The 20222-nt window shown below is 41.9% G+C and overlaps 1 protein-coding gene across 3 annotated transcripts in view; it reads right to left on the bottom strand.

Annotated features, from left to right (window-relative positions):
• LOC106568699 (ATP-dependent zinc metalloprotease YME1L1) overlaps nt 1-20222 on the bottom strand; it is a 61417-nt gene that overhangs the window by 6457 nt on the left and 34738 nt on the right. For all 3 annotated transcript variants that reach the window (XM_014139265.2, XM_014139266.2, XM_014139267.2), the window contains 7 exons: nt 19406-19468; nt 19142-19254; nt 18176-18331; nt 6517-6668; nt 6066-6192; nt 5254-5327; nt 3999-4085 (listed from right to left, as the gene is read on the bottom strand). In XM_014139265.2, coding sequence (XP_013994740.1) covers nt 3999-4085; nt 5254-5327; nt 6066-6192; nt 6517-6668; nt 18176-18331; nt 19142-19254; nt 19406-19468 — 772 coding nt within the window. The remainder of the gene's footprint in view (nt 1-3998; nt 4086-5253; nt 5328-6065; nt 6193-6516; nt 6669-18175; nt 18332-19141; nt 19255-19405; nt 19469-20222) is intronic.

Here is a 20222-nt window from a genome sequence, read left to right as displayed (position 1 = left end):
ACGCTGCTCGTCCAATCAGCATCCAAACAACCCGTTTAATAATTATGTTTTTTTCATTCAAGTTTTCACTGCTAATTCTACACTGAACAAAAATATAAACGCAACAAGTGTTGGTCCATGTTTTATGAGCTGAAATAAAAGATCCAAGAAATATACCATACGCACAAAAAGCTTATTTCTCTCTTGTTTACATCCCTGTTAGTGAGCATTTCTCCTTTGCCAAGATAATCGATACACCTAACAGGTGTGGCATATCAAGATGCTGATTAAACAGCATGATCATTACACAGGTGCACCTTGTGCTGGGGACAATAAAAAGCGACTCTAAAATGTGCAGTTTTGTCACACAACACAATGCCACAGATGTCTCAAGTTGAGGGAGCATGCAATTGGCATGCTGACTGCAGGAATGTCCACCAGAGCTATTGCCAGAGAATTGAATGTTCATTTCTCTACCATAAGCCAGCTCTAGAATTTGGCAGTGCGTCCAACTGGCCTAACAACCGCAGACCACATGTATGGCGTTGTGTGGGCAAGCGGTTTGCTGTGAAAAGAGTGCCCCATGGTGGCGGTGGGGTTATGGTATGGGCAGGCATAAGCTACGGACAACAAACACAATTGCATTATATCGATGTCAATTTGAATGCAAAGAAATACAGTGACAGATCCTGAGGCCCAAAGTGAAGCCCATTTTTTTTTTTTAAAGGTATCTGTGACCAACAGATAGATATCTGTATTCCCAGTCATGTGAAATCCATAGATTATGGCCTAATGAATTTATTTCAATTGTCTGATTTCCTCATATGAACTGTAACTCAGTAAAATCTTAGAAATTGTTGCATGTTGTGTTTATATTTTTGTTCAGTATAAATCTACCTAAGGCGTTTCCGTGGTTGTAGAATCAGTCTCAAATCAATCCATACGAAATGAAAGGGATGCTAAAGGCGGCAGTTCACACACAATGTGGAATACTCCTTCTAGCTAGCTAGCGTAGTGAAATTCTAGCTAATAGCACAAATTAGTTTTCAGGACAAGGCGTGTCTGTTCTGCCGTGATAAGCCTCTGCAGAGTCCCCAACAAGCGGATGTTCCGGTTTTCAGGGCAAATGGAAAGAGAGCCTGTGACATGACTTCCTCTTTTAGAAGTTAACAAGGCGACACTCAATCTTAACTCATTCTCCAATATTACTGGATTGATTGAACAGTGCATAAAAAAAACTTCCCAAAAGTTTATTTTCCTTCTCGTCAAGACCAGTATGTAGGCGATCTAGTTTCAGGCGTTCTTTAACCCCTGCTACAGTTGACGTTGAAAGTTTACATACACTGCGGTTGGAGTCATTAAAACTCGTTTTTCAACCACTCCACAAATTTCTTGTTAACAAACTATAGTTTTGGCAAGTCGGTTAGGACATCTGCTTTGTGCATGACACGTAATTTTTCCAATAATTGTTTACAGACAGAAGATTTCACTTAATCACAATTCCAGTGGGTCAGAAAATTATATACACTAAGTTGACTGTGCCTTTAAACATTTTGGAAAATTCCAGAAAATTATGTCATGGCTTTAGAAGCTTCTGATAGGCTAATCATTTGAGTCAATTGGAGGTGTACCTGTGGATGTATTTCAAAGCCTACCTTCAAACTCAGTGCCTCTTTCCTTGACATCATGAGAAAATCACAAGAAATCAGCCAAGACCTCAGAAAAAAAGTCTGGTTCATCCATGGGAGCAATTTCCAAATACCTGAAGGTACCACGTTCATCTGTACAAACAATAGTACGCAAGCATAAACACCATGGGACCAGGCAGCCGTCGTACTGCTCAGGAAGGAGACGCGTTCTGTCTCCTGGAGAGGAACGTACTTTGGTGCGAAAAGTGCAAATCAATCCCAGAACAACAGCAAAGGACCTTGTGAAGATGCTGCAGGAAGCAGGTACAAAATTATCTTTATCCACAGTAAAACGAGTCCTATATCAACAGAACCTGAAAGGCCGCTCAGCAAGGAAGAAGCCACCGCTCCAAAACCTCCATAAAAAAGCCAGATTACGGTTTGCAACTGCACATGGGGACAAAGATCGTACTTCTTGGAGAAATGTCCTCTGGTCTGATGAAACAAAAACAGAACTGTTTGGCCATAATGACCATCGTTATGTTTGGAGGAAAAAGGGGGATGCTTGCAAGCCGAAGAACACCATCCCAACCATGAAGCACGGGGGTGGCAGCATCATGTTGTGGGGGTGCTTTGCTGCAGGAGGGACTGGTGCACTTCACCATTGAAGCAACATCTCAAGACATCAGTCAGGAAGTTAAAGCTTGGTCGTAAATGGGTCTTCCAAATGGACAATGACCCCAAGCATACTTCCAAAGTTGTGGCAAAATGACTTCAGGACAACCAAGTCAAGGTGTTGGAGTGGCCATCACAAAGCCCTGACCTCAATCCAAAAGAACATTTGTGGGCAGAACTGAAAAAGCATGTGCGAGCAAGGAGGCCTACAAACCTGACTCAGTTACACCAGCTCTGTCAGGAGGAATGGGCCAAAATTCACCCAACTTTTTGTGGGAAGCTTGTGGAAGGCTACCCGAAACATTTGACCCAAGTTAATCAATTTAAAGGCAATGCTACCAAATACTAATTGATTGTATGTAAACTTCTGACCCACTGGGAATGTGATGAAAGAAATAAAAGCTAAAATAAAATCACTCTACTATTATTCTGACATTTCACATTCTTAAAATAGAGTGGTGATCCTAACTGACCTAAGACAGGGAATTTTTATTAAGATTAAATGTCAGGAATTGTGAAAAACTGAGTTTAATGTATTTGCCAAAGGTGTATGTAAACTTCCGACTTCAAATATATGTTAGGTTAGCTGTGATTAGTGCGCCGAGTTCTTCAGCACAGCTGACTGCTCTAGCTGCAACGTTATTGCTCTGGCCAAATGTTACAAAGTACTAGCGAGGCACAGTGCCAGCTGTCAGAGGTCGATACATGCTGAATTATGAGAAAAGACCCATAACTTTATCAACAACCTGTCAAACTGGCTACCGTAAAGGCCATTCAAACAAGCTAGCACTAGGATGCTAGCTGGTGCACGTTTGCTCATCTGATCGAGCATGGTTTGCTGTAATAGCCAGTGCGTCGTAGCTACGGAGAGCAGAATGATTTTCAGAATTAGGAACTAGTGTTAAGCGGATAAGCAAAATCTCAATTTTTAGAGATGAGTTCCACCATAGATGGCTCATGGCAACTGCGTGTCCTGTTAGAATGATGCCATCTGACAGAAGATAATGGACGCGGGGGTTGAATGAATTTCTGTAAAGGGCTTCAAATCAAATCAAATGTTATTTCTCACATGCGCCGAATACATCAAGTGTAGACCTTACCGTGAAATGCTTACTTACAAGCCCTTTACCCACAATGCAGTTTTAAGAAAAATAAGAGTTAAGAAAATATTTGCTAAATAAACTACAGTAAAAAAAAAAGTTACACAATAAAATAACAATAATGAGGCTATATACAGGGGGCACCAGTACCGAGTCAATGTGCGGGGGTACAGGTTAGTCGAGGTAATTGAGGTATGTACATGTAGGTAGGGGTAAAGTGACAATGCATAGATAATAAACAGCGAGTAGCAGCATTGTAAAAAAAGGGGGGGGGTCAATGAAAATAGTCCGGGTAGCCATTTGATTAACTGTTCAGCAGTCTTATGGCTTGGGGGAAGAAGCTGTTAAGGAGCCTTTTGGACCTAGACTTGACGCTCCAGTAGCACTTGCTGTGGGGTAGAAGAGAAAATAGTCGATGACTACGGAGTCTTTGACAATTTTTAGGGCCTTCCTCTGACACCGCCTGGTATAGAGTGATGTACTGGGCCGTACGCACTACCCTCTGTAGCGCCTTGCGGTCGGATACAGAGCAGTTGCCATACCAGGCAGTGATGCAACCACAAGCCAAAGAGCACCAAGTCAGGGCCTTGGAAGGACGATGTATGTGTTAACTTACCTTTAAAAGTATCCTGACTTCATGTTCGATGGCAGCCTGTGTCTCTGGGCTCTGTTTGGTTTGGTCAGCATAGGTCATGACACCCAGCTACAACACAGGTGAGAGAGAGTGTGAGTGAGTAAGATATACTGTCATAATAAATACAGTGCATTCGGAAAGTATTCAGACCCCTTGACTTTTTCCACATTGTGTTACGTTACAGCCTTATTCTAAAATGGATCAAATAGTCCCCCCCCCATCAACCTACACACAATACCCCATAATGACAAAGCAAGAACAGGTTTTTAGACATTTTTGCAAATGTATAATCTTTTTTTTTTACGGAAATATCACATTTACATAAGTATTCAGACCCTTTACTCAGTACTTTGTTGAAGTACCTTTGGCAGCGATTACAGCCTCGAGTCTTCTTGGGTATGGCGCAACAAGCTTGGCACATCTGTATTGTCTTGTCTGTGCGCTCTCCCCCGATTGCTTGGATTGGCCGGGCGGCCAGCTCTAGGAAGAGTCTTGGTGGTTCCAAACGTATTCTATTTAAGAATGATGGAGGCCACTGTGTTCTTGGGGATCTTCAATGCTGCAGACATGTTTTATGTACCCTTCCCCAGATCTGTGCCTCGACACAATTCTGTCTCGGAGCTCTACGGATAATTCCTTCGACCTCATGGCTTGGTTTTTGTTCTGACATGAACTGTCAACTGGGGGACCTTATACAGACATGTGTGTGTGCCTTTCCAAATCATGTCCAATCAATTGAATTTACCACAGGTGGACTCTAATGAAGTTGTACAAACATCTCAAGGATGATCAATGGAAACGGGATACACCTGATCTCAATTTTGAGTCTCATAGCAAAGGGTCTGAATACTTATGTAAAAAAGGTATTTTTAAAAATATACATTTGCAAACATTTCTAAAAACCTGTTTTCACTTTGTCATTATGGGGTATTGTGTGTAGATTGATAAGGACATTTTTTTGTAATCCATTTTAGAATAAGGCTGTAATGTAACAAAATGTGGAAAAGGGGAAGGGGTCTGAATACTTTCCGAATGCACTGTATGTAGTGCTGCAACATAGGATGGTTACCATTTATTCCAATGAAGCTCATTGAATTGAGAAACAGAGATAGATCTTTGTGAAGGTTCCACACTAGGTAGTAGGTCTTGACGGGCATACAATACAAACAGCAGGCCTTTGCTCATGCAATATAAGACATTAATTAATTTCCTCTTTCCCGAACCAAACATAACTTACCCTCTCACACATTCCAAATCTGGTCACCATCATTTTTGCAATTTTGGTGGCAGCATCAAAGTCACTTGATGCCCCTAAAAAAACAAAACAAGATGAACATGTATTTCCTATATTTTGTTTAGTCTTGGACTCTAGGAAGATTATTAACGGGCTAAAAGATACCAATGGCTCATTGAGTCAGAGCATGGTGCTGCAGTGGCAGTTCTAGACCACTTCAACTGGGGGGGCCAAGCTGGGGCCAGTTGTACTGTTAGAGGGGCTAGTTACATTAGATGTTATTGTTGTCATATCATTTTCTTCACTGCATTGCAGGCATTAGCAGGCAAAAGACCATGTTCATAATCATCATCGTTGCCACTGTCTAATAACAGATGTAAAAAAAGAACGAAAGCAAAAATTTGTTATGTAAAAATTATTTCATACTCCACATTTAGGGGGGCCACAAGGGGGTCCAAATTTGTTGTCACAGGGGCACTGCCCCCCCCCAGAACCACTAGTGTGGTGCTGGCAACAGTAAGGACCTGGGTTCGATTCCTGCACGGGTCACATATACTGAAAATATGTGTCACTGTCAATGTTCCACAATTCTGTAAGTCACTTTGGATAAAAGTGTCAGCTATATGACCATATCATCAATCACTAAAACTTGAATATTATTTATTTTACATTTGGATGCCAGGATTACCCCAACCCGGGATGCATCATTCCGTTTTCTGGAATATTCTTATTGTTCTACAGTACTGTGCTAGGTGTATACTGTAACTCTGTACTCTAATTGCCCTCCTACACCAACTCTACATCCCCCTGCATACCAGTGGTAATGAACTCATTGCCAAATATGATTTCCTCTGCCACGCGGCCTCCCATGCTGACATCCATCTGGGCCAGCAGCTGAGCACGTGTCTCACTCCAGCGGTCATCCTCCGGGAGCATAGACACCTGGGATGGACAGTGGGGGAAGAGGAGTGAGGCCTGGCAGCAAACGGAACCAACCACTTCACATTTGACAATTCTAAAAACATAAAAAACTATGATTTAATTTGCAAGACAAAACCCAGGGGGGAATTAAGCATTATGCATTATTATATTGGCATGCTCAGCAGAACAGATTCCTGAAAAAAACGGTTTTATTTCGGCGTCATAGCCTTCATATAAGAAACCAGTATAAAATTCAATTTTGATATTCTAATTAGTCTAACCATGTGTTCCCTACCCATCTTGTTTCCTATATATTTCAATTTCCCTATTTCCAGTCCTACTTACATGACCCAGGGAAGGACCTCTGGGCATGATGGTGGCCTTATTGATGGGCATGGCGTCCTTGGTGTAGTACGCCACGATAGCGTGGCCAGACTCATGGTACGCTGTTATCTCCTTGTTCTTCTTGTCTATTTCCACACTCCTCCTCTCTGGGCCTGTGGGAGAGAAGAGATGGATAGAGATAATCACTTGATTTCCTGCTCGAAGCCATTTGGTCCCTGAATGCCAAATAAACCCATAGGAAGGTCCGAGAGGATTGTATAGGTGTACGTAGTTCCATCTCGTTCACTCAGCTATTGGAAGTCTGGGCACAATTCAGGTTTGGATTTCTATTTTGAATGGGAGTGGTCAGAGTCGGTGGCATTCAGTGCTCACATTTAATTGGCAGAAATGGTGTTTCCAATTAGGAGCGGCATTTCCTTGTTTACTTTTTTTTCTTCTTCTTTTGTCCGTGTCTCGCTTTTAATAGCCTATGTGGAATTCATTTTGTATCTTACAGGGTTGTTTCTACATAGAAAAGTATTGGACGGGCCACCTAAGTGTTTTTTCGGGCGCCTATGTCCAAATAGTAAAAAAATATATATAATAATAGTAATAATAAATGGGATGAAAAAACGTTTTCAGTGCAAACTTAGGACGACTAAAAGAGAGAAAGTATGTAGATCATGGACACATATACAGTGCATTTGGAAAGTATTCAGACCCCTTGACTTTTTCCACATTTTGTTACGTTGCAGACTTATTCTAAAATACTAAGAACTTTGTTGAAGCATCTTTGGCAGCGGTAACAGCCGAGTCTTCTACAAGCTCGGCACACCTGTACTTGGGGAGTTTCTACCATTGTTCTCTGCAGATCCTCTCAAAGTCTGTCAGATTGGAGGGAGAGCATCACTGCACAGCTATTTTCACGTCTCTCCAGAGATGTTCGATCAGGTTCAAGTCCGGGCTCTGTCTGGGCCACTCAAGGACATTCAGAGACTTGTCCCGAAGCCACTCCTGCGTCGTCTTGGCTGTGTGCTTAGGGTCGTTGTCCTGTTGGAAGGTGAACCTTTGCCCCAGTCTGAGGTCCTGAGCGCTCTGATGCAGGTTTTCATCAAGGATCTCTGTACTTTGCTCCGTTCATCTTTCCCTTGATCCTGACTAGTCTCCCAGTCCCTGCCGCTGAAAAACATCCCCATAGCGTGATGCTGCCACCACCATGCTTTACCGTAGGGATGGTGCAGGGTTTCCTCCAGACGTGACACTTGGCATTCAGGCCAAAGAGTTCAATCTTGGTTTCATCAGACCAGAGAAACTTGTTTTTCATGTTCTGAGAGTCTTTCGGTGCTTTTTGGCAAACTCCAAGCGGGCTGTCATGTGCCTTTTACTGAGGAGTGGCAGAGATGGTTGACCTTCTGGAAGATTCTCCCTTCTCCACAGAGGAACTCTGGAGCTCTGTCAGAGTGACCATCGAGTTCTTGGTCACCTCCCTGGCCAAGGCCCTTCTCCCCCAATTTCTCAGTTTGGCCGGGCGGCCAGCTTTAGGAAGAGTCTTGGTGGTTCCAAACTTCTTCCATTTAAGAATGATGGGGGCCACTGTGTTCTTGGGGATCTTCAATGCTGCAGACATGTTTTATGTACCCTTCCCCAGATCTGTGCCTCAACACAATCCTGTCTCGGAGCTCTATGGATAATTCCTTCGGCTTGGCTTGGTTTTTGTTCTGACATGCACTGTCAACTGTGGCACCTTATATAGACAGGTGTGTGCCTTTCCAAATCAAGTTGAAACATCTCAAGGATGATCAATGGAAACAGGATGTACCTGAGCTCAATTTCGAGTCTCATATAGCAAAGGGTCTGAATACTTATGTAAATAATGTATTTTTTATTTTTTATTAATAAAAACCTGTTTTCGCTTTGTCATTATGGGGTATTGTGTGTTGCATGAGGAGAACAAATATTTACTTAATCCATTTTAGAATAAGGCTGTAACAAAATATGGAAAAAGTATAGGAGTCTGAATACTTTCCAAATGTACTGTATACATACATACACACATATATACATATATATACATACATTTACATTTACATTTAAGTCATTTAGCAGACGCTCTTATCCAGAGCGACTTACAAAATGGTGCATTCACCTTATGATATCCAGTGGAACAACCACTTTACAATAGTGCATCTAAATCTTTTAAGGGGGGGGTTAGAAGGATTACTTTATCCTATCCTAGGTATTCCTTAAAGAGGTGGGGTTTCAGGTGTCTCCGGAAGGTGGTGATTGACTCCGCTGTCCTGGCGTCGTGAGGGAGCTTGTTCCACCATTGGGGTGCCAGAGCAGCGAACAGTTTTGACTGGGCTGAGCGGGAACTGTGCTTCCTCAGAGGTAGGGGGGCCAGCAAGCCAGTGGTGGATGAACGCAGTGCCCTTGTTTACATACATACATATATATATACATACAGTGGGGCAAAAAAGTATTTAGTCAGCCACCAATTGTGCAAGTTCTCCCACTTAAAAAGATGAGAGAGGCCTGTAATTTTCATCATAGGTACACTTCAATGACAGACAAAATGAGAAGGAAAAAAAATCCAGAAAATCACATTGTAGGATTTTTTTATGAATTGATTTGCAAATTATGGTGGAAAATAAGTATTTGGTCAATAACAAAAGTTTATCTCAATACTTTGTTATATACCCTTTGTTGGCAATGACACAGGTCAAACGTTTTCTGTAAGTCTTCACAAGGTTTTCACACACTGTTGCTGGTATTTTGGCCCATTCTTCCATGCAGATCTCCTCTAGAGCAGTGATGTTTTGGGGCTGTTGCTGGGCAACACGGACTTTCAACTCCCTCCAAAGATTTTCTATGGGGTTGAGATCTGGAGACTGGCTAGGTCACTCCAGGACCTTGAAATGCTTCTTACGAAGCCACTCCTTCGTTGCCCGGGCGGTGTGTTTGGGATCATTGTCATGCTGAAAGACCCAGCCATGTTTCATCTTCAATGCCCTTGGTGATGGAAGGAGGTTTTCACTCAAAATTTCACAATACATGGCCCCATTCATTCTTTCCTTTACACGGATCAGTCGTCCTGGTCCCTTTGCAGAAAATCAGCCCCAAAGCATGATGTTTCCACCCCCATGCTTCACAGTAGGTATGGTGTTCTTTGGATGCAACTCAGCATTCTTTGTCCTCCAAACACGACGAGTTGAGTTTATACCAAAAAGTTCTATTTTGGTTTCATCTCACCATATGACATTCTCCCAATCCTCTTCTGGATCATCCAAATGCTCTCTAGCAAACTTCAGACGGGCCTGGACATGTACTGGCTTAAGCAGGGGGACACGTCTGGCACTGCAGGATTTGAGTCCCTGGCGGCGTAGTGTGTTACTGATGGTAGGCTTTGTTACTTTGGTCCCAGCTCTCTGCAGGTCATTCACTAGGCCCCCCTATGTGGTTCTGGGATTTTTGCTCACCGTTCTTGTGATCATTTTGACCCCACGGGGTGAGATCTTGCGTGGAGCCCCAGATCGAGGGAGATTATCAGTGGTCTTGTATGTCTTCCATTTCCTAATAATTGCTCCCACTTTTGATTTCTTCAAACCAAGCTGCTTACCTATTGCAGATTCAGTCTTCCCAGCCTGGCACAGGTCTACAATTTTGTTTCTGGCGTCCTTTGACAGCTCTTTGGTCTTGGCCATAGTGGAGTTTGGAGTGTGACTGTTTGAGGTTGTGGACAGGTGTCTTTTATACTGATAACAAGTTCAAACAGGTGCCATTAATACAGGTAATGAGTGGAGGACAGAGGAGCCTCTTAAAGAAGAAGTTACAGGTCTGTGAGAGCCAGGAATCTTGCTTGTTTGTAGGTGACCAAATACTTATTTTCCACCATAATTTGCAAATAAATTCAGTAAAAATCCTACAATGTGATTTTCTGGATTTTTTTTCTCATTTTGTCTGTCATAGTTGACGTGTACCTATGATGAAAATTACAGGCCTCTCTCATCTTTTTAAGTGGGAGAACTTGCACAATTGGTGACTGACTAAATACTTTTTTGCCCCACTGTATATATATATACATATACATACATACATACATACATACATATTTCTAAATAAGATCATCTTTGAGAACTAACAATCACCAAAATAAAAGCTAGTCAGTCAGTAGCTACGTTTCCATCCAATTGGCGAAACATTTTCATGTGAATATTCTCAAATCTGCAAAAACAAAATATGCGCAGTTTCCCACCAGTGATGTGTTTCCAAACAGACTTTTAGCTTAAGTTTTCATGCATCGAATAAAAATCTAAATGCTCAATGTGTTTCCATCACATTTTCAATTCTACCGATAGTTTTGTCACAGAAACTGTTGCATTTAATAGCAAGTGTGCCTACTCTGGTCTTGGCATGTGTGCTTCAACCAACAGCTCACAGATACAGTGCAGGTATTCTGTACAGATAGTCTACATGATGAGATTATTATGGATAAGAGTGAGAACATTTTATTTGTCAAATGGCAGTCAAGCATCGATCATCATGTCATTAGAATCAGACCCTCGATATTTATTGGAAAGGAGCATCAAGATCCCAGTGCACTTCCACCACCCTGTAAAGTTCATCATAAATTATTTAATCTGTAGCCTAATAAACTGCATCGTTTCCCGAGTCGGAGGACCACACAGCATATCATCGCATGACTCCAATTTCGTAGATGGTTATTATATCATCCAGCCTTTCCATTACCATCTCTCACATACAGTGCCTTGCGAAAGTATTCGGCCCCCTTGAACTTTGACCTTTTGCCACATTTCAGGCTTCAAACATAAAGATATAAAACTGTACTTTTTTGTGAAGAATCAACAACAAGTGGGACACAATTATGAAGTGGAACGAAATTTATTGGATATTTCAAACTTTTTGAACAAATAAAAAACTGAAAAATTGGCCGTGCGAAATTATTCAGCCCCTTTACTTTCAGTGCAGCAAACTCTCTCCAGAAGTTCAGTGAGGATCTCTGAATGATCCAATGTTGACCTAAATGACTAATGATGATAAATAGAATCCACCTGTGTGTAATCAAGTCTCCGTATAAATGCACCTGCTCTGTGATAGTCTCAGAGGTCCGTTTAAAGCGCAGAGAGCATCATGAAGAACACGGAACACACCAGGCAGGTCCGAGATACTGTTGTGGAGAAGTTTAAAGCCCGATTTGGATACAAAAAGATTTCCCAAGCTTTAAACATCCCAAGGAGCACTGTGCAAGCGATAATATTGAAATGGAAGGAGTATCAGACCACTGCAAATCTACGAAGACCCGGCCGTCCCTCTAAACTTTCAGCTCATACAAGGAGAAGACTGATCAGAGATGCAGCCAAGAGGCCCATGATCACTGGATGAACTGCAGAGATCTACAGCTGAGGTGGGAGACTCTGTCCATAGGACAACAATCAGTCGTATACTGCACAAATCTGGCCTTTATGGAAGAGTGGCAAGAAGAAAGCCATTTCTTAAATATATCCATAAAAAGTGTCGTTTAAAGTTTGCCACTAACCACCTGGGAGACACACCAAACATGTGGAAGAAGGTGCTCTGGTCAGATGAAACCAAAATCGAACTTTTTGGCAACAATGCAAAACGTTATGTTTGGCGTAAAAGCAACACAGCTCATCACCCTGAACACACCATCCCCACTGTCAAACATGGTGGTGGCAGCATCATGGTTTGGGCCTGCTTTTCTTCAGCAGGGGCAGGGAAGATGGTTAAAATTGATGGGAAGATGGATGGAGCAAAATACAGGACCATTCTGGAAGAAAACCTGATGGCGTCTGCAAAAGACCTGAGACTGGGACGGAGATTTGTCTTCCAACAAGACAATGATCCAAAACATAAAGCAAAATCTACAATGGAATGGTTCACAAATAAACATATCCAGGTGTTAGAATGGCCAAGTCAAAGTCCAGACCTGAATCCAATCGAGAATCTGTGGAAAGAACTGAAAACTGCTGTTCACAAACGCTCTCCATCCAACCTCACTGAGCTCGAGCTGTTTTGCAAGGAGGAATGGGCAAAAATTTCAGTCTCTCGATGTGCAAAACTGATCGAGACATACCCCAAGCGACTTACAGCTGTAATCGCAGCAAAAGGTGGCGCTACAAAGTATTAACTTAAGGGGGCTGAATAATTTTGCACGCCCAATTTCAGTTTTTTATTTGTTAAAAAAGTTTGAAATATCCAATAAATTTCGTTCCACTTCATGATTGTGTCCCACTTGTTGTTGATTCTTCACAAAAAAATTACAGTTTTATATCTTTATGTTTGAAGCCTGAAATGTGGCAAAAGGTCGAAAAGTTCAAGGGGGCAAGGCACTGTATTTTACAGACACAAAAAGATCCCACCATGTCGAACGAACAAATTATCTGTTCCATTTATAAAATTGTACCGAAACTTTGTTTCCATCACAGAGGTCATGATTTTTGTGATACAGTATGACTTTACATAAAAACTGTGGATGGAAACCTAGTTAGTCAGAGAGAATCAACAGTTCAAAAAATGATGCATTCAGGAGTAGTTTTGTCATGGCATGTGACCCCCATTGATTTTTTTATGTTTGAGTCACGACAAAATGTTTAAGCCATGACAAAATGTGTCGAATTGAAGGAAATTAGCATTAAAACTGCACATTTTCTCTCAGCCCCATGGCAAGATGTGTACAACTGCAAGGGGTAGGTAAATAAAGGCAGGGTAAAGTGACTAGGCACCAGAATAGATAACAAGAGAAAGAATAAATTACAGAGGAGCAGCAGCATATGATGAGCGTGAAAGTGTGTGTGTGTGTGTCTATATGTGTCGATATGCATGTGGTTTGTGTTAGCACCTACCTCTTCAAAGAGTATCATATATAATCCTCACCCTCACCTCAGCCCCCCCCCCAAAAAACAGCCTGAATTTAAAATTGATTAAATATAGATTTTTGGTCACTGGCCTACACAAAATATCCTAGAATGTCAAAGTAGAATTATGTTTCTTGAAATGTTTACAAATTCATTACAAATTAAATGCTGAAATGTCTTGAGTTAATACAGTTGAAGTCAGAAGTTTACATACACTTAGGTTGGAGTCATTAAAACTAGTTTTTCAACCACTCCACAAATTTCTTGTTAACAAACTATAGTTTTGGCAAGTCAGTTAGGATATCTACTTGGTTCATGACACAAGTAATTTTTCCAACATTTGTTTACAGACAGATTATTTAACTTATAATTAATTCACTGTATCACAATTCCAGTGGGTCAGAAGTTTACATACACTAAGTTGACTGTGCCTTTAAACAGCTTGGAAAATTCCAGAAAATTATGTAATGACTTTAGAAGCTTCTGATAGGCTAATCATTTGAGTCAATTGGAGGTGTACCTGTGGATGTATTTCAAGGCCTACCTTCAAACTCAGTACCTCTGTTTGACATCATGGGAAAATCAAAAGAAACCAGCTAAGACCTCCACAAGTCTGGTTCATCCTTGGGAGCAATTTCCAAACGCCTTAAGGTACCACGTTCTGTACAAACAATAGTACGCAAGTATAAACACCATGGACCACGCAGCCGTCATACCGCTCAGGAAGGCGACGCGTTCTGTATCCTAGAGATGAATGCATTTTGGTGCGAAAAGTGTAAATCAATCCCAAAACAACAGCAAAGGACTTTGTGAAAATGCTGGAGGAAACAGGTACAAAATGATCTACATCCACAGTAGAACGAGTCCTATAATCAACATAACTTGAAAGGACGCTCAGCAAAGAAGAAGCCACTGCTCCAAAACTGCCATAAAAAAGCCAGACTACGGTTTGCAACTGCACATGGGGACAAAGATCGTACTTTTTGGAGAAATGTCCTCTGGTCTGATGAAACAAAAATGGAACTGTTTGGCCATAATGACCATCGTTATGTTCGGAGGAAAAAGGGGGATGCTTGCAAGCTGAAGAACACCATCTCAACCGTGAAGCATGGGGGTGGCAGTGTCATGTTGTGGGGGTGCTTTGCTGCAGGAGGGACTGGTGCACTTCACAAAATAGATGGCATCATGAGGAAAGAAAATTATGTGGACATATTGAAGCAATATCTCAAGACATCAGTCAGGAGGTTAAAGCTTGGTCGCAAATGGGTCTTCCAAATGGACAATGACCCCAAGCATACTTCCAAAGTTATGGCAAAATGGCTTAAGGACAACAAAGTCAAGGTTTTGGAGTGGCCATCACAAAGCCCAGACCTCAATCCTATAGACAATTTGTGGACAGAACTGAAAAAGCGTGTGCGAGCAAGGAGGCCGACAAACCTGACTCAGTTACACCAGCTCTGTCAGGAGGAATGGGCCAAAATTCACCCAACTTATTGTGGGAAGCTTGTGGAAGGCTACCCAAAATGTTTGACCCAAGTTAAACAATTTAAAGGCAATGCTACCAAATACTAAATTGAGTGTAAGAAATAAAAGCTGAAATAAATAATTCTCTACTATTATTCTGACATTTCACCTTCTTAAAATAAAGTGGTGATCCTAACTGACCTAAAACAGGGAATTATTACTTGGATTAAATGTCAGGAATTGTGAAAAACTGAGTTTAAATGTATTTGGCTAAGGTGTGTGAAAACTTCCGACTTCAACTGTATAGTTTTGTGACTGTGCATAGAGTCAGTGCAAGATAGGGTCAATGTAAATGGTCAGTGTAACCATTTAATTAGCTATTTAGCAGTCTTATAGCTATTTAGCAGTCTTTTGGCATTTACATTTACATTTAAGTCATTTAGCAGACGCTCTTATCCAGAGAGACTTACAAATTGGTGCATTCACCTTATGATATCCAGTGGAACAACCACTTTACAATAGTGCATCTAAATCTTTTAAGGGGGGGGTTAGAAGGATTACTTTATCCTATCCTAGGTATTCCTTAAAGAGGTGGGGTTTCAGGTGTCTCCGGAAGGTGGTGATTGACTCCGCTGTCCTGGCGTCGTGAGGGAGCTTGTTCCACCATTGGGGTGCCAGAGCAGCGAACAGTTTTGACTGGGCTGAGCGGGAACTGTGCTTCCTCAGAGGTAGGGGGGCCAGCAGGCCAGAGTTGGATGAACGCAGTGCCCTTGTTTGGGTGTAGGGCCTGATCAGAGCCTGAAGGTATGGAGGTGCCGTTCCCTTCACAGCTCCGTAGGCAATCACCATGGTCTTGTAGCGGATGCGAGCTTCAACTGGAAGCCAGTGGAGAGAGCGGAGGAGCGGGGTGACGTATGGCATGGAGTTAGATGCTGTCTCGGAGCCTGCTGGTCCGAGAACCGATAATCCGGTGCCATTCGCTGGACAGTAGCAGAGTGAGTCTATGGCTCGGGTGGTTGAAGTCTTATGAAACAAAATTCAGACCTTCCTCTGAGAAGCCTGGGTTTCCGAGGCCAACAGGCTGACTACACAGCTCGTGTCACGTGTGCGAGCTTTGCTAAATAAATGTAGAAATCTATGTTATTCAATTATTGCACCCACACTGCGCGAGCGCGCCAACGAGCATCTGCGTTGCCAAGGGCTAAAATAAAAGTCAGTTCTATTTCTGACGCAGATCGCGCTGCAAGTCCTGCCTCTCCCATCTCTTCATTAGTTTATAGAAGCAGGTACCTACATGCCATCTCCTCATTGGTTATACCCACGTGGGTGACTGAAAGAGGAACGAGGTCGGTGGCGGTAATGCACCTAATTTATGAAATTTGCCAATCGCAATATAAAGTCAAGAGAAGAAAAAGCCTAGAAGGAGGAGAGATGACTAGAAACGATTCAGTTGACCATTTTATGTCTGGATTCATTGTCGGAGTAGAGGACCTTGTGCATTTCAGGTAAAATAACAACTCAATGTTTATATCCCAGGACAAATTAGCTAGCAACAGCAAGCTAGCTAAATAGGACAAATTAGCTAGCAAGTGCAAGCTAGCTAAATTGCCATAAAGGTTTAATGCTTTTCGATCTGTCCCCAAATTAATGTAATTGGTTCAGAGTTTGTTTTGATATTTTGGGGCCACCCCTTCCCATTCTGATCCCTGTGACGGGATTGCTTTACAAGATACATGGCGCGAAATTCAAAACAGCAAAAATCTAATAATTTCAATTTCTCAAACAATCAACTATTTTACACCATTTGAAAGATAAACATCTCCTTAATCCAACAACGTTGTCCGATTTCAAAGAGGCTTTACGGCGAAAGCATAAAGTTAGATTATGTTAGGACAGTACATTGACAAAACATTACACACAGCCATTATCAAAGCAAGAATATATATGTCACAAAAACCTAAACCACAGCTAAATGCAGCACTAACCTTTGATGATCTTCATCAGATGACACTCCTAGGACATTATGTTAGACAATACATGCATTTTTTGTTCTATCAAGTTCATATTTATATCCAAAAACAGCATTTTACATCGGCGCGTGACGTTCAGAAAATGTATCTCCCCCAAAACTGCCGGTGAATTTACAAAAATACTCATTATAAAACGTGGATAAAATATTAAACTGTTATTCAAAGAATTATAGATTAACATCTCCTGAATGCAACCGCATTGACAGATTTCAAAATAACTTTACTGGGAAAGCACACTTTGCAATAATCTGAGTACTGTGCTCAGAAAAATACACTACGCAATACAGATAGCTGCCATGTTGGAATCATCTAAAATCATAAATAACATTAGAAATATTCACTTACCTTTAATAATCTTCATCAGAAGGCACTTCCAGAAATCCCAGGTCCACAACAAATGTTGTTTTTTTCGATAAAGTTCATCATTTATGTCCAAATAACTCCATGTTGTTCCATGTTGTTAGCGCGTTCAGTAGGCTACTCAAAATGTAGGGCGCGCGAAGGAAAAGTCACGACGAAAAGCCCCCCCAAAAAATCTATTTACGTTCGTTCAAACATGTCAAACGTTGTATAGCATCAATCTTTAGGGCCATTTTAACGTGAAATGTCAGTAATATTTCAACCGGACCTTTCCTGTGTCTTGAAAAATGTTTTGGAACACAAGGTCTCATCTCACATGAACGTGCGACAATGAAGTGATGTCATCCCAGGGACATCAACTTCCCTTCCTTGACATCTAGTGGAAGCCTTAGGAAGTGCAAAATGAATCCTTTGTCACTGTGTGTTCCATTGGCAATGACTTGAATATAGTACAGCCACAAGATTTGTATTTTTCTCAGGTTTTTGCCTGCCATATGAGTTCTGTTATACTTACAGACACTATTCAAACAGTTTTAGAAACTTCAGAGTGTTTTCTATCCAAATCTACTAATAATATGCATATTCTAGTTTTTGGGCCAGAGTAGTAACCTTTTCAAAATGGGTACGTTTTTCATCCGGCCGTGAAAATACTGTCCACTAGCCCCAACAGGTTCGCGTGTCATGATTGCGTTTGGTGTGGAGGGACAAAATACATTTATGCACGATGGCGCATGCGCACAGCCGGTTTGGGTTCCGTGTAAGGTGTAAGCAATATTGTGCCAATTCCACTTGGCCTATCAAAGAGTAAGACGGGCTATCACCATATTGAATACACTTATCTAATCCTCTCAGATCTAAACAAGTGCCTAGGGGCAGATTTGTGATTAAGGGAGTATATTTCTATTTTCTCCCTATTCCTACAGCAGTGCTCACCCATGAGGATCTTGTCCTTGGCGAACTCCAGCTCTTTGAGGGTCACCATGTTTTTGCCATCCACCGCCGCCTTCAGAGCTGCTTGGTTCACCAGGTTCTCCAGGTCGGCCCCGGAGAAGCCCACTGTGCCCCTGGCGATGATCCCAGCCTCGATGTCTGTATGAGGAAGCCAGGTCGTTAGCAGGAACAGTGACAGCTAAGCTAGGTCAACTACAGTGTGACTTACTAGCATGTTACCACTGCAGATTCTTATATAGAAATCTATTAGCATGTAGCCATAGTCTATTTAGCATGTTGCCAGTGCAGATTCTGATATAACCATTGTCTTTTAGTTGATAGCCTTTAGCGTGTAGCCATATTTTATTTGCATCTATCCACTAGCATGACACCGTAGTCTATTTAAAAATGTAGCCATTAGCAAGTAGCCATAGTCTGTTTTCATTTTTTTATTTAACCTTTATTTAACTAGGCAAGTCAGTTAAGAACAAATTCTTATTTACAATGACGGCCTACACCGGCTAAACCCGGACGGCGTTGGGCCAATTGTGCGCCGCCCTATTGCTTGAGTCTATTGCTAATGAGCACCTGCTTCACACAAGTGAATCTGCTTGGCTAAATGCTAATAGATACTGTAAATGCAAATAGACTATGGCTATATGAGAATCTGTAGTGGTAACATGCTAATAGATTATATTATTGTTTTGGGCTCCCGAGTGGCGCAGCGGTCTAAAGCACTGCATCTCAGTGCTAGAGGCGTCACTACAGACCCTGGTTTGATTCCAGGTTGTATCACAACCGGCCGTGATTGGGAGTCCCATAGGGCGGCGCACAATTGGCCCAGCGTCGTTAGGGTTTGGCCGGGGTAGGCCGTCATTGTAAATAAGAATTTGTTCTTAACTGACTTGCCTAGTTAAATAAAGGTTAAAAAAATAAATAAATAAATAAAGATGGATGTTGCTCACGTACCAGGGTCTACTTTGATCTTCCTTAAATACCAGTTGAGGATTTCTGTGCGTCCTTTCACGTCTGGCTTGGAGACAGTGACCTGCATGTCAAAACGTCCCGGCCTAATCAGAGCGCTAGGGAGGGAAGGGGGCGACAGTTAGGAGGGAGAGCTTCCCTTAGTCTACGTTTGTTTTAACATGGCAAGTCACTCTGTACTTATGTAAACTAATACAACACAGGCACCGTGATTGTGTAACATTATGAGATGAACAGAGCTTAACATACTTATCCAAAGCCTCAGGGAAGTTTGTCGCCCCGATGATGATGACCCCTTCGTTTGGTTTGAACCTGCGGGCGACAAACTTGACAAGGTCAAGGGAAGTCAGGTTTCTCCCCTCAGAAAGTAACAGTGGTGCTACACCACGGTAGTGTTCAGTACGGCACACCAGTGCAATACATTTTGCAACAGCAAAGAATCTGTGTTCTTATTGGACAAATTCAGGAAGAAGAGCTCTGTTTAAAAGATATACACACACACACACACACACACACACACACACACACACACTACCAGTCAAAAGTTTGGGGTCACCTATAAATGTCCTTGTTTTTGAAAGAAATGCACATTTTTTGTCCATTAAAATAACATCAAATTGATCAGAAATACAGTGTAGACATTGACTATTGTAGCTGGAAACGGCAGATTTTTTATGGAATTTGTGGGTACTATTTAATGAAGCTGCCAGTTGAGGACTTGTGAGGCGTCTGTTTCTCCAACTAGACACTAATGTACTTGTCCTCTCGCTCAATTGTGCACCGGGGCCTCCCACTCCTCTTTCTATTGTGGTTAGAGCCAGTTTCGGCTGTTCTGTAAAGGGAGTAGTACACAGCTAGGTATGAGATCTTCAGTTTCTTCTCAATTTCTCGCATGGAACAGCCTTCATTTCGCAGAACAAGAATAGACTGATGAGTTTCAGAAGAAAGTTCTTTGTTTCTGGCCATATGAGCCTGTAATCGAACCCACAAATGCTGATGCTCCAGATACTCAACTAGTCTAAAAGAAGGCCAGTTTTATTGCGTCTTTAATCAGGACAACAGTTTT

The sequence above is a fragment of the Salmo salar genome, chromosome ssa14, assembly GCF_905237065.1.
Source record: "Salmo salar chromosome ssa14, Ssal_v3.1, whole genome shotgun sequence".
Lineage (NCBI taxonomy): Eukaryota > Metazoa > Chordata > Actinopteri > Salmoniformes > Salmonidae > Salmo > Salmo salar.
This window is presented reverse-complemented; position numbering and strand designations above follow the sequence as displayed.